The following is a 22,576-nucleotide window of genomic DNA, read 5'->3' on the forward strand; positions in this document are numbered from 1 at the left end:
GACCATCTTACCAGTTGCCAATTGTACGGAAAGGTTCAGGTCTTAGGAACTTCCTTTCCTTTCCCCTCCTCTGTTAGAGTCGGCTGTCCAGTATTTACTGTAGAGAAAGAGCATGTAACTGGGCTGAACAAGCTGCTGCACACTGCTGGCTTTCTCACAACTCTCCCAACAGGTCCTCACATCGTAATTAAGGCAGCTTGAGGCTGCTTTCACTGCCCTGATGAAATGGGGTCACCAGAAAGTCAGGTGGGTCATCATGTGGGTAAAGGATACCTTTATTGACATTCTAAGTATTTTGACATTTTAATTAGGGAGAATTGATGTAACATGAATATCTTTCTACATCAGGTGAAGTGGGGGATTCGTGTGCTTTGTGTTCACTTTGAAAAATTCCTCCTTCTTCCTCACTTGCCTCACTGGTCTGCAGAAACTTCACAACCTATGAACACTGTCCTGTTATGGAAACCAGTGTTAATTGTCAGTCAAATCCAGAGAACAGAAATTTAGAGCAGGAGTAATAAAGGCCCTGAGATACAATGCAGATTAATACAGAACTCTCAGTTGCAAGGTATCTTGCCTTTTTTTCCTTTCAGTTAGCCCCTTACCATAAATGAAATATCCTTTGTGTGCGCTAGTTTGCTTGTAAGTGTCACTCTAAAAAACATTCAAGAACATGAATGTGAATCTGCTCTCAAAAACTGGGATGTCTCATTTTCTATAAGGCTTTATTTGTGCTCTAGTTCTGATGCTAAATCAGCTAGCAGGGGCTGTTGTTTTTTTCCTGTAAAAATTATTTGTTTCTTTAAATTGCTTTCACATAACCAATCAAAACTTTGATGAGCATAGATGAGTTTAAGATGTGCTTTTCAAATGGGTATTATATTGTTACTAATTTTTTCTGCAAATGATGCTGCTAATCTGCTGTGCTCTCAGATGAGAACCTTATTAAAATCTTCAAATTTTATGGTGCCCATTAGTAAAAACGTGAGATAAGAACATTGCCAGTCAAAATTCCCTGTTTATTCAAGTGTAAATTGATACTTACAGAATATACATTGGTTTCTAGCCAGGATTCAGAAATCACAGCGTTGTCGCTTAGGGACATACCATAGTAATAAGCAGGCAGCAAGCTAATCTACTTTTAGAGAAACTTTCTTTGGTTCCTTTTATTTAATTTTAACGTTGTTGGTGTACCAGATAAGACATAAAGGTTGGAAGTTACCGTCTCACTTGAATGCACAATGGAGAAAGATAGAGAGGCAGCATGTTCTGTTGCACCCCCTTCATTGTCAGTAACGTGTATATAGATTTCATCAGCTGCAAAAGAAGCTTAATTAATTTTATTATTATTATTAAATATTGTTATCTATTTAATTGCTAATCTGTGTGTGTGTATAACAAATCCTTTCTTAGCTTATGAATCAATGTAGTAATTTTGAATATTTTTAGTTGATTAACTTCTCATTTTTGTGTAATTAACATGAGCATTTATCCTGCTGGCTTTTTATACACTCTTTATATGCTTGTATATAGCTTGAGAAGGAAACTTAAGTTGCCTTATTGGCAGAGCAACGGCACTTAGTACTATAACCCAAACTAGTGGGTTAAGCTAAGCTTACTGTTTCTTTCTTTTTCTTGCAGAGCTGGAGTGGACCAGAGAAATTACTTGCTTTAGATGAACTCATTGATAGTTGTGAACCAACACAAGTAAAACACATGATGCAAGTGATAGAGCCCCAGTTTCAAAGAGACTTCATTTCCTTGCTCCCAAAAGAGGTGAGAAGTAGAACGTTAATACTGGGATACACAGTGCCTTAGCTGCCACCTTTTAAAACCTCCATGCTAATGCTGGCATTTAGTTTGCCAGCATAATGATGTAAACTGATGCTAGAGGTCCACAATTTGGCACACTGCCATAACATGGCTACTGTAATTTCAGCTCCACATACCTTATCTCCTCCTGATGGGCATTTGGGTACCTGGAAATACCAACAACTCCTTTAAACAAAATCCCTGTAGCTTTAAAAATATCTCTGTGTCTTAATTGGGCTGATTGTGCAGTTTTTTGAGAGAACTAGTTCTATTAGGGCATGCACACACAAAAATTTCCTCTGGCTGCCAGACCTTTCTGCACATTATTCTGTAAGTACAAGCATTTTTGTTTAACACTTTAAGTGGTGGTGGGTTTTGTGAATATTAATTTTGAATTTATTTTGAACCCTACAATCCCTACTGAAAAAAAAAATCCATAAAAAGCACTTCTCACTAAGGATAAACACAAACCCTACTTAAGCAGATGTCTTACAGTGAGTCATTGACTACAAATCAGATCATGTTGTGTCATGTTAAGGAGAAACGAAGATTTGGATTACAGCGTGTGTGCTTTCCATCATGTGTTCCTAAATGCTGTCCATAGAAGAGGAGTTCTTGGTGTGCTTGCAACTAGAACATGATGGCATATATGAAAGATTATAGACCCAGTTTGCTACAGTTACTAAATGAATATGATGATTTGCAATGCTACTTCTGACCTTGATAGATTTGGGGGATTTGGAAATTGTTCTGTTATTTGGCATGGGAAGTCCATTTTCTCTTGCCAGATCTGCCTCGTGTTGGGTTGGGGCTGAAGCCTTCGTAAGTCTTCAGTTATTAACACATTACAAAGCAAGTTCTTAAAAGAGATTCTGGTGCTAGTATTTGGTTGCTGTGTTTAACATGGTCTTAGTGCCTGAAGACTGTTCCGTGTCTCTGTTTTGTGACATTTTTCCCTGATGTGTATCCTATTTTTGAATACTCGAATGTACAAGACCCTCCTTTCCTTTTATAGACTATCATCTTCATGAGTCAGGAAGTGTCACAGCCTCCCCTGGCTGGTTAACATTTGTAAGGGTTGGAAGCTCATTACATAGGACATAAGATTAGTATTTACAGAAGCACTTCTGTTGCAACCTTCTCAAGAAATGGAAAAGACAATTAGGGAGGAGAAGAGTTTATTAAGACTTTTGCATGGTGATCACATTTCTTGAGAAGCCCTAAGCAGCCTTAGTTCAGAGGCAATGGAAAGCAGCAAGGCTTTGTATTTTGAGAAAACAGAAGGTACTTTGCCACTTCTGCATCTACTAAGTTTGGACATCTAAAACAGAATCAATAACTCACAGATCAGTTGTCTTCACCTGATTTACGGGCAAAACTAATTCAAGTACAACCAGTGGTGTAGTTATGCTATAAATAGTGATCATGTTACTACTGCTGTTTTAGCAGTTCCTTCACAGAAAAGACTCCATTGTCATCAACTTCTTGACTCCATTGTCAACTACTTTCCATTTTTCTATCTTTACTGGTTTTTCTTCAAACCAGAATATTGTCAAATGCTTAGCTCCCTGGACAGGCTGGCATCATCAGTGAATCTGGCTTCAGCAATTTTAGCATCCTCAGTCCTATCACCAACATTAATGTAGTTAAACAAAAAAAACCCATTGAGCTAACTCCATCATCTCCTCTACTTATGCTGGCTGCAGCAGGGGGTGATGAACTGAGCTGTTGGGGCAAGAACAAGTTGTTAGGGTCAGTAATTCTGTAAACAGGCTTCCCTAAGCCAGCATCCTGTGAAAACACGCTCTCGTGAGTTGTCACTGTGTATTAACATCTGTGGTTATCTAAAGCGCTGTTGGATCCAGCACTATGATTTTGTTACCTAACCAGATCAAGAGGATGATTTGGACTGGAGTGTTTTTCTTCAGAAATGTTTTCAGCAATGCAAAGACACTAACCTGATAGCTGAATAACCAAGAAAATGTTTGCTTTCTGCATAAGAAAATGTGAAGTCCAACAATTAATCTGAAATGAATACTCCTGTTTTCTTGCTGAGACTTAAATAATTACTGAAATTACTTGTTTTTGAAAACCAAGTCTAGAAACAAAAGGAGTTTTGCTGAGATCAGCCACAGAAATTTTGTTGCCACTGTGTAAGTGAAGAAAACGGCAAGAGACTGCTTCTTAGTGGGTATTAGTGACACTACAGCAGAGGGTAGTCCTGAATACACAAGTCAAAGGTCACATCTTTGCTACCTGGGGTTTTCTTATAACTAGATCCATGAGCTGAGACAAAGGGATGTCATCTTTCAAGCACTGCTAATCTTAAAGTCAACTGTGGGGTGTGTTGACTCTTGATGACTATTTAGATAAATATAGTCCAAAATAAATGTCACCCACATGTAACCCGATTCAGCATCAGTTAGCCAGCAGTTTTAATGAACACCATCTTTGCAAGCGCCCATATCCGTACAGCTGAGTGATATTTAAACAAACTCTGCTGAATATCCAGCAAAACCAGACAGGATCTCTCTCGCCTTTGGTTCTTGCCACGTGCAGGACCACCTGATCTACGTTAGGAAACAGCACTTCTTAAATAATTTTACATTCCAGGAAGTCTAAAAGGATGGGCCCTGTTGTTTCTCTTACAATAGAGAGTCTCTTAGACCAGCTCCTAAATGCTGACTTCCTCAGTAAGGACGGAAGGAAGATTCCTCAGCTTTATGGCCTAGGGTGCATATGGAATCTAATGCATAGCTCAAGACACAGGTCTCCCAAATGTGGAATCCTACATGCTCAATACAAGCTGCAGGTGATGACTTGCAAATAAGAGGGGTGGGTGGTATGTGTGTAGTCAAAACAAACAGTTCTAATATACTGAATTTTTATTTCCTGCTTGGTCACTGGCTGGTCTAAATTGCTGAAAATAAACATTTCTCATATAATAAGGTCAAAAAATCTGCTGAGGCCATCAGCCTATTTCTTACTGAATTCCAGTGTGTGCTGCATTGAAGGGCAGATTCTATTTATATACAGCAAAACTTCAGCTGAAAACTAAATGTAAAAAAAATCTAGACGTAAAAAGATGCATCGGGCAGATGCACAAGTGGATATCATTTGCCTAACAACTTTTGCATCCACCATTTCAGCATGTAAGTAGTTCTTTGCATTACTTTTTATCCATATTGTTCCTTCTTCAGAGTTTTTGGCCATGGAAGGGACTTCACCGCATCTTGTATTTCTGTTGTCCCTGACCGGGGAGATGCATTGTTGCTGTCAAGTGGAAGAATCTGTACTTGGCCAGCGTGCCCTTAAAGGTGGCCATGTATTTTGAGTTGCCTTTCAGATGCTTCTGTTCCCATTTAAGATAATTTTGGGGGGGTTATCATGGTCATTTTATGGCTTAGCTCAATCAAATGAGGTCTGAATTCTCACAAGCTTTAACTTTGTCACATGTAAAGCTCATCTTCTGTTTGTCTTCCAGTGCTCACTGGGATTTCCCATATGTTTTTGGTAACTTTACATGTACAGTATTGATGTTACCTGATTTCATCCTGCATCCCAGTCCATAGAACTCCCCATCGCATCTCTTAGGAATTTGCATTCTCATCAGAAGGTGGACAATATGTTTGCTGCATTCCCCAGGGCTGCAGGGCACTTCTGGACTCAAGTGCATGTAGCATTTACTTATGTCATATTTAGGCTTGACAGCATCACAGCATTCTTTTCCTTGTGCTCACATGCAAGCATTGTAGTTAAATGCTCAAAATAACTTTGGTGTGCTTGTTAGCTATAGTAGCATAGACAGAATTATCTTAGTAATAATTCTGCTAATGATTCAAAGTAACATGGATTACATCTTAAAAAAGTACAGCAGTGATTTCATCTGGAACCTACTTACTTTCTTGCAAAGAGCAGAGTAATTTCTGATGTGATCTGAATGGATATAGTTAAACTCAAGATGATTGTTATACTTCCATGTGCCCACTGGAGTAAACTGTTAAGTTTCTGAGGTGGTTTAATAATTTACTGTTTCAATTTCCTGGATTTCAGCTCCTGATGTGTGATGATACTTGGGAGCTACTTCACTTTTCCATTCAGAGGCAATGCAGCAAAAACACTTTCTTTTTGTGTTTTTTATAGCTGGCACTGTATGTGCTGTCATTCCTGGAACCCAGGGACCTTCTGCAGGCAGCCCAGACATGTCGTTACTGGAGAATTCTGGCTGAAGATAATCTCCTCTGGAGAGAGAAATGCAAAGAGGAGGGTAAGGCTGAGCAAAGGATGGATGTAATGGACAAAATGTGGCTGTCATAAAAAGTACAGTTCATTTACATAATAAGCTTAAAGTTTTACAAAGGCAATTCGTGTGACTTCAAATTTACTGCTAGTGATGCTTTGAGCTACATGGTCTGGATCTCTCTTGAAAGTAGAAAGCAGAAGTAATCCATAGAGCGCTAGAAATGAACCTAGAGTTAAGTTTGAACATCCTATTTATAAAGTATACTAGGTGTATGTTTTTAAAGTAGTGATTTTTGCTTTTCCTGAGGACTACTTTTACTCAAAATACAACCAAAGCACATAAAAGCTGAGATGTAAAAATGGCAGGAGCACAGTCTAGTGGTTGGTGAATAAGAAGGAGGAAAAGCTTTTTCAGTGGTTGGGTAGAAGGGATGCTGAAATTTCATGTCATAGATAGGAAAAATTAACAGAGAAAGGGCATATGGTAGGGGCAGAAGCTGCTAACTTGACTGCCTGGAGAGAGGTATGCAGTCTGTATGCCACATGTATGTCACTTGCAGTAAATCAGGAAGACATGGTGGTTCAGCAGCAATGTGAGTGGGAAAGAATGGCTCTAGAAAGTAAGCACGTATTTGAGGACACGAAAAATGTACACTTACATTTTTAAGGAGAATTACATGAACATGGAGCCTGTTCTAGGGGGCAGGGCACACGTATCATCTCACAGCAATAATCCCTCTTGGATGCAAACACGAGAGTGCCTTTGAGTATGGGGACAAGAGCTTGTGAGAGGTCAATGCAAAGGCTTTAGAAAACATACCAATGTTAATGTAGTTGGAAGTCTCTTGAGGCACCTGCTTAGATTAGTTTTCTTTTGCAATGGAAGCCAGGTGTCTTAACTTCTTGAATCTTCTCTAACAATTCTTTTACAAATGTCAATGAAAAGTGCCTAAGAGGACAGAGTGAGAAAAAAGGCATTTGAGAGGGGAGTGAGCCTACATTTGCAAACAGAAGTAAAAATAAATTCAGCCGGGCAGGAGGGCACAGGCAAACAAAACAGTATTGTAGACTGGTTAGACCTAGTGAGGGGTCAGCAATATGGAGCAATTAATTAATTCAAGACTTGCAGATAGAGACACGAGTGAAAGGACTAAAAGCTGAAGAGTGAAATCCACATACTGGCAAGAGACAAGATTCCTGCTAGTAATGAGATGCAGTGGAGTGAGGAGCTGCATAGAAAAGAGAGATGGGTAAGAGAATTGTTAAAAAAAAAAAGAGCTGCCCACAGTAGCAGGGCTAAAACAAAGCACTGCTGCTTAAGGGTCAGTTCAGAAAAGGCATAGCTATACTTCAGCTGCAGCCAGGAGAGGACAGTCCCAAAAGACTGCATGCAGCCTTTCAAATCAAGGAAAGAATTGCAAGTTAACTAATATCAAGAGTCACAGTGAATTTAAAGGTAATGAAAGATGAGTGACCAGAGAAGAAGACCACAGACTGTGAGGTTTACTTCTTGAAGGATTTGAAAATGAGAGCAGGAGGAGTTACGGAGTTTGTTGGGGAAAACCACAAAAGGGGCGGATCTGAAACCAAGCGAGTAGGTTGGCAGCATCAAATGATAAACTTAGAGCCTGACACAGTGCGAACATTGGCATGTAGGAGATTCTTAGGTCAATGCAGTATTTAATGTCAGAGATCACTGTAAAGGTTTGGGAGGGAGAGAAGTTGTTTTCTTCAGGGTGGCCTCACCTTTCCCTTTCCCCCAATTTTAAAATTTCATTGTAGGGATTGATGAACCATTACATATCAAGAGGAGGAAAGTAATCAAACCAGGCTTTATACACAGCCCATGGAAAAGCGCCTACATCAGACAGCACAGGATTGATACCAACTGGCGGCGAGGAGAACTTAAATCGCCTAAGGTGAGTTACTCAGCTATGTGCATAGTGCCATGAACAAAACAGGAGCTACTCAGGTGTTGTTTGTTTCTGCCATGCACAAAAATGCAACGTATTGGTAGAGGGAAAAAATATTTTGTATTTTATCTTACTCTGTGTTTAAATTAGTTTCTGAACACCATGTTAGTAAATCAAAGCTTGATTCTTCATGCACCAGAAATCTTTCACTGCTGTTCTAAAAATTTCTGTACAATTTTGGAATAGCTATAAATATGTCAGTCTCTTTGAGACAGAGAATCTCGGCAGCTTGATTTGAAGTACTCAGGTTTAAGTTAAGCATGCAGACACATACCTAATGTATATAACTACAGGAGTATTGGTGGAGCTGGGCCATGTTGCACCATGAAAATGCTCCACAACTATTCAGTAATGATTTAATGCTTTATTTTTGTACATTTTTTTTCCCTAAATTGAGCAGCCCAAGACAGTAGCTTCATTGTGTGTTGAGGTGTTTTCATGAAAGAATTTTCTTATTTAAAAGAATAGATGTATTATCTTTACATCTTTTCCAATATGAAGATATGAAGCAATACTTCAAACCCTCGGCAAAACAAAATAGCAGCTGTCTAATCAAACCCTGTAGTGAAGAAGCAGTCAGAAGCATGAAGAAAAACCCATATTCTTAGCCTTTTAATGCTTTAAGGCAATTTGCCTATTCTTTTGATTACTGTGTAACAGAATAATAAGAACAAGAACAAAAAAATTCCCATGGAAAACCTATGGCTGTATCCCACTGTTTATTTGGCCATGACTTACGTACATCTCTGGCAGTGGCGCTGTATTTCTTGCCTTGCTACGCCACATCAAGTTATCCTGGCATTATTATTAAAATTACAGCCTGGGGCACTATCCAAATGCCCATTTCATTTCAATGAGCATCTTGAAAAGTGGTCAGATGTCTTAAATAAAAAATTCCTTATCCCTGTGTGTGAGGACTTCTTTCTGTACTGCAGTAAAACATACTGAATTGCAGTTTTTCCCAAATGAAGCATTGCAGATTCCCACCTCTATAAAGCAACATTCCAACTCACGCTTCCAGCACAAATTACTGCTTTTGTTTGTATTTCACCGAGTTAACCGTTTTCTAGATTTTGACTTTGGTGCTGCTTGCCCAGTAAGGGGGGAAAAAAAGATGTAGTCATTCTTGACCATCAAAATACAAATATGCAGCAAATACAACCTCATCTTTCTGACTCCAGATTGAAAGAACTCTTGAAGTTAGGAGTAACTCAGTGGAAAAATAAGGAGATGGAATAACTGCAGAGGAATTGAGCAATGTCCAGCAATTAATTCAGCCTACTTTTATTAGTGATTGTTCCTGGTGCATTTTGGAGGCTTGCAGTAACTGTAGTGTGCTTGCTAAGCAGCACACTATCACTCCATGGAAGAAGGAAAATACCACCTTTGGTCCCAGCTGGCGGTAAATTAGACTTGACACATGGGATTAAGGGGCCTTGTTATTATTGAAGCAACCCTAGCATTTTCTAATTTATGAATCAGAAGACCACTTTGTTTCTCCTGTTTCTCTCTAATCTCCTGCATTAAATTGTGACTGTACATTTTTATGTTCTTTATCATCAGGTGCTCAAAGGCCATGATGACCACGTGATCACATGCCTTCAGTTCTGTGGGAACCGAATAGTGAGTGGCTCTGATGACAACACGCTGAAAGTGTGGTCAGCAGTCACAGGCAAGGTAAGCTGGTTATTTTGCTGAATTCCTTCAGAAGTAAGCTACAGGTGGAGCATTGGTATGGCAAAATACTGCTGTGCCATCAGGCCACACTGCGGGGTGGTCTTCAGTGCTGTCTGGTGCAGGAATTGGAAAAAGTGCTGGTGAACATCTGGGTCATCTTTTTCTACACAAAACACTAGTCTAGTCGCAAAAAGTCACCTTGATGTGAAATTGCAATGCTGCTCATGTTACCTTTGGCATATATCCCTTTTCTCTTGGTGATTCTCTTTTCTTGTGGAGTCGTTTGTGACTTGGTTTCTAAAGAATTTGGATAGATATGTTACTTTATTTCCCTGAAAGCTTCGTTGTTTAGCCTGCTTTTACCCCTCTGACTCTCCTTTTCTCACTTGCCTTCTAGCATTCTTTCTGTTGTTTTCAAGTTATTGAAATGGGATGCTAATTTTACTGGCTCTAATTTCAAATACTGAGTTTGTTTTTCTTTCTAAGCTCTACTATAATCCTGAACCATCCAAAAAAAACCCCACCTGAAACAAACAACAAAAAAACTCCTTTGCTTTAGGTTTAAATATTTCCTATTAAATTAGATCCAGCACAGGCAGGAATTTAATAAGCTTCTATAATCTGATTCTGGTTTAGAGAACCAAAACAATATGTGCAGTCAAAAAGACAGTACTGAACATTTCACTCCTGTTAGAACATCACAGCTATCCAACACACAGAGTTTTTGTTGTAAAGTGACTGACTGACCGCACTCCAAGGATATAGAAAAGGCCTCGGGGAAACAGTGCTTTTTCCTTCTAGACGAGTGCTATATATACTTAGCTTTAAGCTGTTTTAATGGTAATAGTTCCATGAACAACAGGACAGCTATTGAGGATAACGTGTTTAAGATGTAAAAGGTAGCCGCTTTATAATGTTGAAGCTGAATGTGTTAAGCATTTGTATTTGCATGCCTAGAAGATCCTCAGCGGGATTCTAAATACTACTGTGAGGAAGAATAAAATTAAAAGCAATAGGCAGCCTCACCCTGCCTCTGTTGGCTTCCTGACAACAAACTGTCTAATGAAGGAGCCCATATTGAAATTTACATTTTTTAATTGAAAAGGGCAGCCTAAACTCAAGTGAAAAATAGTTCCTTTGTAGATGCCACCCTCTCAAAAGCAATATGTTCCTTTAAATATATAAAACTGATCACGGTAGCGCTACTTAACAATTCCTGTTGAGTAGTTTTTTGAAAGTAATTACAAATCCTAGTGCGACTCCTTACCCTAACCCTTTAAGAGAGTCAGAAACTGCCTATAAAAGATGGAGTAATGCTGGAGGAGCCCTCATGCTTACCGATGCCGAAGAATTAATAACATAAAAAACCCTAAAGCTTGGTTTGTGCAAATCAACGCGACTAAATAATTCCCTTGACAGATGTAAAGCCCAAAATAAGGATTCTGCGTTCTTACTGCTTTAGAAGGATGAGCTCTTAAAATATGAGCAAATCAGTTGAACTTTTTTAAAAAATAACAGGAACTGTAACAGTGTAACAGCTACGGACTGAAAAAGATGGATTTGATAGCAGTGAATTAAGCTAGGAGCCAGGAATTGCGGAAGGCTAGTGAAAACATCTTTGAGAACAGGAACTCTGTGTGCAGCAAAAAAGCAAGGCTTTTTCAAGGGTGTTAGAAAGAACAGGATATTAACAGAAATTAGTATACTATCGCTGATGCAGAAAAAAGTGGAGAACTATGTGGTGGAAATGCAGCATGCAGTGATTAACAGAACATTTCAGCTGAAACTCACAGGGACGTTAAATAACAAAGTTCTGGGTTTTCTCACCACACTTGATCCAGGCAACCTGTATTTGATGATCTTTTTCTAAAAGTAATCTGTGGGGTAAAAATGGTGTTTTTTCAAAAGCTGTGAGCACAAGGAGAAAATCCAAAGGGTAGTCAGAAAGCTGAAATGTGTCAGTATTTAAATGGAGTGTACTGAAAGACAAGGTAATTAGGATACATTATCTCAGATAAAAAATATTGGACTACATGAAGAGGAGTCAACTAACAGTTAAAGGCAGGCCATGGCAATTAATGCCACTTAGCATTAGATTACAGAAAAGGAGATCATCAGACTGTCTTGACCTCTTTCCTCGTGCAGTTACAGGTTTGACTGATAAAAATACTAGAGCAGAAATAGATGGCTGTGTGCACTGCAAGGCTGTATCCCCATGGCACAATTGAAGAAAATAGAGCATTGCAAAAATCAACATGGCACGTATTTAAATGGGTTAGAAAGTGGGTAATTATAGAGATCATGTTGCTAATGTAAATGCAGAATCTTCATGGAGTGTCTTTCTAGAGGGGTCTTGCAAGGATCTCTTCTTGTCTGTGCTAATTAGCACTTATTGCTGCCTGGTGAGAAAGCACATATAGTTGGTACTTGTAAAGAATACAGGCTGAGAGAAGGAGAAAGGTCATTGTTCCAGAGCCATGGAGGTTATATAGAAGTGGGTGTGAGCAAACACTGTCTCTGCAGAGTGAGAAATCTTGCCATGTATTTGGGATCAAAGAAGGCAGGCTGTGCTTGTGTGTTGCGGGGGTCTCTCCTGGGCAACAGGGAAGTCTGAAAAAGGCTTGAAACATGATTTTGCAGTATTGATGCCATAGCTCTGGCTTTCAGAATGCAATGTTTCTTGGATAAACAAACGATACAAAAGGAGTTTATGGTTTATAGATTGGTGGTAAAACTACTGAGTGAATGCTTTCTGCAGTTTTAACACTTACACTTCAAGCTGCTGTTGGAAAACCTGCAGTGACTCAGAAAAATGCCAGGGAAAAAATTACTCAAGGCTGAAAAACACACCCTGTATTGAGAAATCTGGAAAGACAGTTTAGCTTAGTTTATTAGGGGGAAGATTTATAGGGAAAATTCTTTGTAGTTGAAGTACCAGTGATGGAGAGAGGAATTTGATGAACATTATGAACGGTGGGAATTTCGTGTTCCATCACAAAATAGTCTCCAGGGGTCTTCTGGCTCCTTCTGTGAGACTCCTGTTACCTCCTAAATTCCTTTTTCTTGAGTTTCCATTCAACTCTGGGAAAAGGGTAACTAAGGGAAATATTTTATTTCAGTGTTTGAGAACCCTGGTTGGGCACACGGGCGGAGTCTGGTCATCACAGATGAGGGACAATATCATCATCAGTGGCTCTACAGACCGAACGCTGAAAGTCTGGAACGCTGAGACTGGAGAATGCATACACACCTTGTACGGACACACCTCCACCGTGCGCTGCATGCATCTCCATGAGAAAAGGTAAGGCTTTGTCCAGAGCTATAGCTGCAGTTTGCCTTGTCAGTTACACTCCTGCTTGGTTTAGCCTTTGCACTTGTGTTCACACCAGGTGCTTGTTAAACTTAGATACCTCATCCAACATGGAGTGAAATACAAACCAGGCAAAGCATTCAAACTAAACTACATAAATCAGTGCAAAGGAGATGATTAATGGAAGCAAAAGCATAAGGGTACTAATTAAAGAGCAGAAAATTGAGTCGTGTACTTTGTGAAGTCACATTCTACGTCCTTTCAAAGCTAATTCCAGTCTCCCACACTGAATAATTTTTCCTTTTTGTCAGTGTTACAAACTTCTTCTCATTTTACAAAGTGACTTTTTCAGAATCATTACTGCAGTATATTATTTAAATTTTAACATCATTTCTGGCTTGATAAACCATGCCTTGAGTCAGTGAACCTTGGAAAGCTCTTACTTGACCAAGTATGGAGCTGTAAACAAAGTGCCTGGTGTTACATTTCTTTTCCTTTATTTTTCCTTTTTTTCCCTTTTTTTCTTTTTTTTTTCTTTGAAGAATAATGATTCTTTTTTCTTAACGATTCTATAGATATAATTACTTCTCATTTCAGTGCTTACCTAAATTATTTTTAACAGTATAAGCTGAAAAAATCAAGGAGAACAACTGTTACTTTACTAAAAGTAAAACTCCTAAAGATCTTCTTTAATTGTTATTAGTCATTGAAAGGGAACACTCATAGCACTGGCTGAAGCTCAGCATAAGCAGAGGCTTTCTGAGATAGATACAACAGTCCACACGATTTCTCATGGCTTCATATTGGTGTTTAGGAATGAAGTGCCCTCCTTACACACTGGTTGGTATTTATATCAAATAGGTCCTGAGGAGATGAGTGCAAGGAACAAAAACCACTGGAGTCATCAGCAATCGTAATAAATGTCATGCCAAAGCAGACCTCTGGTGGCTAGTGGACTAATATCTGATATGATCTAATGTCCCAAATTAAAACTCATAACTGATTTATACCCAAGTCTAATTGTTTTAATACTTTTATGTCCAATGCTAAGTACAGGAGGGGTTTTCTTGTTCCTCCAGAGTGGTCAGTGGGTCTCGAGATGCTACACTGAGAGTTTGGGACATAGAGACGGGCCAGTGCTTACACGTTCTGATGGGCCACGTAGCTGCAGTTCGGTGCGTTCAGTATGATGGCAGAAGGGTTGTAAGTGGTGCATATGATTTTATGGTCAAAGTGTGGGATCCAGAGACAGAGACCTGTCTGCACACACTGCAAGGGCATACTAACAGAGTCTACTCATTACAGGTATGTGGTTTTTCATCTGCTGCTTTAGTTTCCTTAAGTAACATTTAAACTCAGATTATTTCACCTTGTTTATTAAATTGTGGGTACCTACTCCAGAACAACTCAGGTCACAAGAGTATAGAGGCATCTGTGATTGATAGTTTCCTCTCTCCTTTTGTTACACTAGTTATATATGTCTTAATTTAGAAACCTGAGATTTTATTAGAAGAGCTTTGGGGTTTTTTTAAGCACCCAGTACAATAAAGCCCAACTCTCTATACCAGCAAGTTAAGTATTTATGTGGGTTTTGCTGGGCTGCTTGGTGGGTGTTTGGGAGTTTTTTAATCTTGCATGTATTTTGGAGCTCTGTTTTTGCTTGCCCAAAGAAATTCTAAAATCACTGTTTTAAATAAATCACTTGATATAGGAATTTAAAATGTCCCCAAAAGTCCACTGGACTAATGCTCTGATTTATGCAGATCCGTTTACCCTCATTCTGTAGTCCCGTCTTCGAGTTCCAAACTGTAATCCACAGTAAGACTGAACCTAAAATTTTGTGTTCCTACACAAATCTCCAGCCTTCTACTTCATTTTCTCTGAGTAGAGGCCAGATCTACAACCGAGAGGCTTTGTTAGCAGAGGCACGTTGTTAGCACATGGCACTGCACTGTGGCATGGCTCTGTTGCCTGCCAGCCTCATGGACTGCTCAGCAGAACTATGCTGGCAAAGATACATGTAGACCTCATGTAGACCCTTCTTAACCTTTACTAACCCCAAAGATCATCTTGTTCATTCATAAAGTCAAAGCATCACTTCCAGGCATTGAAAGGCAAAAGGAATTAATTTCATGCTTGTGCCTGTTCTCACCACAGTCTGGCAGGACTTGAAAAAAAAATTAACAAAGACAGTTCAAAGTCGGGAAATTGCATTTGGCATGTAACTGCTCTGGCTTGTGGCTCAGAGAGTGAAGCTCATTGCTAGAGACATTTTTCATTAAGTGTATCTCACCTTAATAGATTAAATAGGAACAAAACACCAAATGGGTTTTCTTTTCCAAAATAGGTAGTAATGTTTATCCAAAATCTCCATCTCTTCTCTTCCATTCGTATGCTGAGAAGTATTGTCTAGAGGAGCAGCATGTTAAAAATGCTGTACTACCTTACCTGCCTACCTCTTAAAAATATTCCATCCAGGGCAGTTGGGAACAGCAGGAGTTACTCTGCCTTGTCTTCACTGGTGACTCTTGTTTTGGCACACGAATAGTCATGTCTTGTTCTGACACTGTTGTAATAACAGATCAAATAATTTGGTTGTGTTACACACCAATACTATTTACACCCTGCAAAAGGAACTTGGCATTCTGAAACACATTCCTGGGGGCAGAATGCTGCTTAACAGTTTTAAGGCAAAAAGACTCTTTAAAATTGCCCCAAACAGCAGAACTCCCATAAATAGAATAATCCATCTGAATACCCACCCTGTCATCTTTGAGCCAGCTCCATGGCAGGTTCTGTTATACCTCAGTATTTCCCTGTTGGTAGACACCCAAACATTTTCCAGAGATACTTACGCAGCAGTTTCAGACTGCTGACCATGTTGTGTTTTCTTGTTCTTTCTTAGCTGCCTTTCAAGTAATCCACACGTTTCAGAGTTCATGGGTAACAGCTCAATCACTGATCCAAACCACTGTCTGTTTGACTATAGCAGTATTGGATTAAAGTTTGTCTTGAATACCCAGCCTTAAAGCTCTCTTTCTGAATACCTTCTGGACATGGAATACAATTAACTTTCAGAAAAGGGGGAAAGAATTCAAAATTTGTTACATCAGTCTGGTTTATTCTGTTTAGGAAAGAAAAACATTCTGCAGTGTTTCCACCCAAATCATCTGCTGGGCTACTTAGCATTCCTCATCCTTTTATCTGAACTTAAGGTAGTTCACATCCTCTTTTGAAAGCAGGGTGACCAAAACAGGATGTAGCATTCCAGTCAAAGTCTTAGCAAGTGCTTATTAGAAATGAGAAGTTGGTTCATGTGCCTTACGCAGCATACCCCTAGTTCAGATACCAGAGTGTGTTTTTCAGTGTATCTTCACCAGAAATGTGAGGCATACAGCAGATCAGCAGTTTGTCTGTGCCAGTCACTCTATGTTATTGTGAACCTAGGTGCCATGCTCAACCATGTGTGACTGCAGAGATGTAAGAAGTTAGTTTTCTGCAGGTTTTATAAGCAGCATCAGTCTCAGATATTTGAGTGCTCTTAATTAGGTTCTTTCTTTGCCATTATTAGATACCACTCTGTTACATCTAAGGCAATCCAACACTACTTGTCCATGTGGACAAAGACTCCTGCTCAGCCTTCATTCTCCCAGGCTGCAGCTACACCTTCATTCGTTCCCTGCCAAGCTCAAATCTCCACTACTTTTTTTTTTTCCCCTTTCTTTCTTTTTTTTTTTTTTTTTTTTGACTTTCACACTCTTTGCTTTGGGTCAGTTCTACCATTTCAAATATCATCCAAATCCTAACGAAAATACTAAATGCCAAAGCCCTCCCGGAACTCTAATATTTATAATAATGCTGTGAACAGAGATCTGAGTGGGACAGTAGCTCTGCCTCAAATTTGCCTCTCTCTTCGTGAAAATGCCATCAAGACATCTGCTGCTTCACATGGCTTTTTGCTCTGTTGCAGAAAAAAAATCATACTGGTTAAGATAATTTTCCCACAAATCTATGTTTGCTACTATTTACTGCACTGCTAAGGGTTTACAGCCAGATTGATTATTTGTTAGATCCTTCTGAAAATTGAAGTTAGGCTACTTACTGCATTGCTAAGAGTTTACAGCCAAGATTGATTATTTGTTAGTTTCTTCTGAAAATTGAAGTCAGGCTGACTGATCTGTAATTCCCCATTGCTCATCATCTCCGTCAGTAAGGAAAGGAATTGTATTTGCCATCTGAAACTTGTCTGTCTTCCACGGGTTCTCAAAGATAGCAGCAGATGTCTCTGAAATTGTCTTAAAACAACTTGCCTTATGTAGGTTTTTTTCCCCCGTTCTAGCAAAAGCTTGTACTCAGTTGTCACTGGTGTTAGCACTGTGAGCCTACACTCAGATGGCTGAGGACTGAAGCAGAAAAAAAAAAGTTAAATAGCTGGTCTGACTTGGAGTTTCCTTCCCACTGAGCATAAATGAGCTTTTTTATTTTGGCCTTCCTCTTGTTTGGATTTGTTGTAGGTTTTTTTAACAGAATAGTGTTTTATCATCCTTAACAGCTCTTGCTGGTTTTATCTTGGTTTGTGCCTTGCCTTTCTGATGTTGTCCCAGTGTGCTCTTTTAAACACATCTATTGATCTGGTTTCTACTTTTTTTGTACAATTCCTTGTGCTTTAGCCAAGTGGGTCTTGGTAATTTACTACACTTCCTATCTTTCCTTCACACAAGGATAGTTTGCGGCTTTAAGAAAGTGCCAACTCTCCTGAACTCTTCTTCCCCTCAGAGAATAGAATAGAATATAAAAACCTCCTGGGAAGGAAGTCTCAACAGAAGTATTCCTCCTTGAGGCCCACTAGTCTTATTCTGCTGCTCTTTTCCTCTCCTTTTTTTGAGATTTCTGGACTCTAAGGCCATTGTCACTACCATGTTACTTTCCACCTTTATATTCTTTACATGTTCGGTCCACTTGGTTGAAAGTGTCTCACCTCTCAGCTGATTTCACTACATGCTTATGTTCTACATATTTTATATCTATGACCAGAAAAATCCAAGAAATTGTACACCCATGATAGCCTATGTTCCCTTCCCTGCAGTGCCTAGGAAGTTAAAGTTCCTAATGCACTCAGTTACGATTATTAAATGGCTAAACCCAGCATTTTTCAATTGCATTCCTTCTGTTTGTCTGTTTCGGCTTTTTTGTAGAGGATATTAGGTTAATACTGTTTCCCTTCTCCACCATAAAGTCCCTCTGACTTGTAAAAGGCAGGTTTGGCTTGTTAACATTGTTAAGAAAACTGCATTCTCTTCCTGTTGCACACTGCAGTGTGGTGAGGGTTCTGCTGTGTTTAAAGCAGTTGTCTTACCTTTCAAAGATCAAGGGTTCAGAGTCTTTCTCCTAAAATCACATAACCTCATAGCCCATGTCTACCACAGGAAGTGACAATGGTCATGAGCCACCTGCTGTGATTTCAAATGTTCTATTTAGACTGAGTTCTTAGTTTGTAGCATAGTTTCTGAACGTATCTAGTGTTGCATTTGGTGACCTTCTTCAGGTGCTACTACAACTGTTTGTAATAGATTTACCTTTCTCGTAGTTCGATGGCATCCATGTGGTGAGTGGATCTCTTGACACTTCCATCCGAGTTTGGGATGTGGAGACAGGCAACTGCATTCACACACTAACAGGCCACCAGTCTCTCACAAGTGGAATGGAACTCAAGGACAATATACTTGTGTCTGGGAATGCTGATTCTACAGTCAAAATCTGGGACATTAAAACAGGACAATGTTTACAGACATTGCAAGGTGAGCTTGAACTACCTGTATGTAAATCCAGCTGCCTGCAGTAATCTGTGCTGCAGGTCCTGCGTAGAAAAACTTGAATTGCAAAGAAACAAGCACAGACCACTTACAACTTAAATATTTTTTCTGATGACAGCTCCTTTTTTGGTTTAGAAGAACAAAATGTATTTAATCTAATCTATTCAAATCACTTGCCTATTATGAAAGGCAGATGGTCTGGACTGATAGCAATTTGCTACGGGTATATTAGCTTAATAAGCCACAGAAATATGTAGGAAATGACATCTCAAAATAGTCAACGTACTTATTTAGGGGTCACTTGGATGTTCAAAGCCTACTGATTAATTGGATCAGGAGGCAAAGTATGCTGTCTGTTGCAATAAATCAAGAGAAATGAGCAGAAGATGTTTTCTTTTTCTCAGTAAGAAAGATTTTTCTTCTCATTTTGACAGTTGCCACACAAACAAACACATCCTTTTGTTTTTCCCCACAAAAAAGGTCTCATACCATTCCCACAGCTCACATGCAGCATCCCTGGCTGGAGCAGGAGATTAAATTAAGCTGTTTAACGGCATTATATTTATATGTCAATAGATGACTGTCAATATTTACTGAGAGACTAATCTCATAATAACTCTTCAAAGGGACTGGGAGACAAACACAGTGGTCACCTGGACGCTGAAGTTCATTCTCATGAGTGTCCAGGTGCACGCTTGCCCTGCTGTTGGTACACCACAAAAGGAGATCACTATAACAAAGAAAGAAAGATGGGGGAGTTTTTCTAAACCTGCCTTTGCTTTTTGAAAGCACAGCAAGACTTCTGTCCCCTGTAAAGTGTACAACCTGAATTAATACTTCTAATAGACAGAAAAAGCTGCATGCAAAACGCCAGGTATTTGTTCTCTCTGCAGTGCTGTCTGACGTGGCCTTCTAATCACAACTAAAAATGTTTTGGTTTGCTGTTATAGGTCCCAACAAGCATCAGAGTGCTGTGACCTGTTTACAGTTCAACAAGAACTTTGTTATTACCAGCTCAGATGATGGGACTGTAAAACTTTGGGACTTGAAAACGGGTGAATTTATCCGCAATCTAGTCACATTGGAGAGCGGGGGCAGCGGAGGCGTTGTGTGGCGGATCAGAGCTTCTAACACAAAGCTAGTGTGTGCGGTGGGGAGCCGCAACGGGACTGAGGAAACAAAGCTGCTGGTGTTGGACTTTGACGTGGATATGAAGTGAAGGGCAGAGAGATGAATTTGTCCAAATGTGTAGACGATGTTCTCCTTTCCCTCCCCCTGAAAAAAAAAGAAAAAAGAAAAAGGAAAAAAAATCCCTTGTCCTTGGTGGTGCAGGATGTTGGCTTGGGGCAACAGATCCTAAAGACCTACAGACTACAAAGGAGAAGACAAAGATGACAAACTATAACTGACAAGAGAGGCATTTGCTGTCTCGTCACATAAAAAGGCTACACTTCTGACCGGGGCAGCTTTGCAAAAACGCGACTTTTGAGATGAAACCAGGTGCAATTATTTCTTTGCTTTCCTCCAACTGCTCATTGAGCAATTTGGAGGTGGGAAAAAAAAAATTGTTACAGTTCTTGTTAACAGCTTATTTTACCACAAAGATCTTGAAAGAAGCCGCACAGGCGAGTCTGCTCGTGCACCCCTGGGCCACCCTAGGGCCCGGCAGCCCCTCCGAGCAACGTGCTGTCCCTTAGCCCCGCTCTGAGCATGGGGTTGGACCGGACAACTTCCAGAGGGGTCCCTTCCAACACCTATGAGCATTCACTGGTTGACTTTCAAATACTAGAGAGCATCTGCAATGAAAAAAAAAAAAAAAAAAGAAAAGAAAAAAAAAGGCAACAAACAAAAAGAGTCCATTCCTGGTGTGGAAAAGCTAAAATATTACTGTGAATTGTTTTGTACAGTTTATCAGAGCTTTTTCTTTTTTCTCTTTTATTCCTCTTTCTTTTTTTTTTTGCCAACCATTGCCAATGTCAATCACAGTATTAGCCTCTGTTTAATCTATTTACTGTTGCTTCCATCTACACTCTTCAACACGTAAGTTGCTCTGAGGTGGCAAGTTGTCCTGGGTTTTGAGAGTCCTCTGACGGATTTAATTCGCAATGCTGGTGCTAGAAGTAGGTCTTCAATTACGGGATTGTTGTCCCACCCCTGTACTGTATTCCCAGTGGCCAAACTTATTTATGCTGCTAAATGAAAGAAAGAAAAGCAAATTATTTTTTTTTATTTTTGTTTCTGCTGTGACGTTTTAGTCCCAGACTGAATTCCAAATTTGCTCTAGTTTGGTTACAGAAAAAGACTTTTTGCCACTGAAACTTGAGCCAACTGTGCCTCTAAGAGGCTGAGAGTGGAAGAGTTTCAGACAATTAAGAGTGAAGTTTGCCTGCAAATAAAAGAATTGAGTGTGTGTGCAAAGCTTATTTTCTTTTTTTCTGGGCAAAAATTAAAACACATTCCTTAGAACAAAGCTATTGCAGCCTGTTCTGTGGGGAAATTTTTTTCGTTGTGAGGGCTGTGGTGAATGGAATGAACATACATTAAAAGGAGAAAAAAAAAACCAACAAAAACAAAAAAACAAAGTGACAAAATGAAAAAAAAAATATTCTAAAATACAAAAGTGAAAATAAAGTTGCTGGTCAGTCTTAGTGTTTTACAGTATTTGAGAAGAGAAAAAAAAGAGAGAGAGAAACAAACAGCTGTTACAGTTACTGCTGGGAGGAACTGACAGAGCAAAAACGTACGTTTTTGTAAAGGTGTCACACGCAAACAGGATGAGAAAGCGAAGGGAGTCAAATGGTTTGCCTCATTCTCCAAGAGCCACAACTCAAGCTGAACTGTGAAAGTGGTTTAACACTGTATCCTAGGCGATCTTTTTTTCCTCCTTTTTGGTTTTTTTGTTTTGTTTTGTTGTTTTGGTTTGGTTTGGGTTTTTTTGTTTTGTTTTGTTTTGTTTCTGTTTTATTTATAGTCTGATTTAAAACAATCAGATTCCAGTTGGTTAATTTTAGTTATGTAACAACCTGACATGATGGAGGAAAACAACCTTTAAAGGGATTGTGTCTATGGTTTGATTCACTTAGAAATTTTATTTTCTTATAACTTAAGTGCAATAAAATGTGTTTTTTCATGTTAGTATGTCTTTTTTTTACCCCCCCCTCCTCGTTTCTTGTTGTTAATTTAATAGCATATATCCCGTGAAGGGTAAAGCAGGTCAAGTTGCTCAGCTTACTGGTTAATGCTAAAATATGTCACAGGACTTTTTATGTAACCCTTCCACAAACAGGTGTGTGAGCGTCCTCTCCTTCAGTTGCTGTGTAAGATTTGTCCCAAGGGCTTCAACAAACATGCAGGAAAGACATTAGCTTCCTATCACTAAGAACGTGTCAGGACTTGGCTCTGGGGGGTGTTAGCTATAAAAAGCTGCTCAAGTACGTAAAATTTCTTCCAACAGCATCTTGTTACTGCATCTTCAATGGAAACTATGTTTATTATTTATGGATTTCAGTCAATTGATTGCAGTCTGACAGGGGCGAGTAAATCCATAAATGCAACTAAAATCAGAGTTAGGATTGTAGGAGAGCTTGAAATATAAACCTGAAGAAGAATAAAAAAACCCACCTCATACCAGCTCAATCCAACAGCAGTTTTATCAGTGCCCTGAAACCAAGGTAAGTCATCAGCTGTCTCAAAAACTTACCACTTGAGTGTCAGTTTCTCCCTCAAGTCTCCTTCACAAAAAATTATTG

General features: G+C 39.4%; 1 protein-coding gene across 4 annotated transcripts in view; it reads left to right on the forward strand.

Annotated features, from left to right (window-relative positions):
- The window catches only part of FBXW7 (F-box and WD repeat domain containing 7), a 181,735-nt gene extending 159,773 nt beyond the window's left edge, over positions 1–21,962 (forward strand). For all 4 annotated transcript variants that reach the window (XM_068137287.1, XM_068137286.1, XM_068137289.1 and 1 more), the window contains 8 exons: positions 1,642–1,776; positions 5,956–6,079; positions 7,837–7,973; positions 9,591–9,704; positions 12,824–13,005; positions 14,094–14,319; positions 18,602–18,812; positions 19,778–21,962. In XM_068137287.1, coding sequence (XP_067993388.1) covers positions 1,642–1,776; positions 5,956–6,079; positions 7,837–7,973; positions 9,591–9,704; positions 12,824–13,005; positions 14,094–14,319; positions 18,602–18,812; positions 19,778–20,046 — 1,398 coding nt within the window. In that variant the 3' untranslated portion in view covers positions 20,047–21,962. The remainder of the gene's footprint in view (positions 1–1,641; positions 1,777–5,955; positions 6,080–7,836; positions 7,974–9,590; positions 9,705–12,823; positions 13,006–14,093; positions 14,320–18,601; positions 18,813–19,777) is intronic.
- The last annotated feature ends 614 nt before the right edge of the window (positions 21,963–22,576 follow it).

Source organism: Melanerpes formicivorus, unplaced genomic scaffold (genome assembly GCF_026170545.1).
Source record: "Melanerpes formicivorus ecotype bairdi unplaced genomic scaffold, bMelFor1.0.p_v2 SCAF_4, whole genome shotgun sequence".
Classification (NCBI taxonomy): Eukaryota; Metazoa; Chordata; class Aves; order Piciformes; family Picidae; genus Melanerpes; species Melanerpes formicivorus.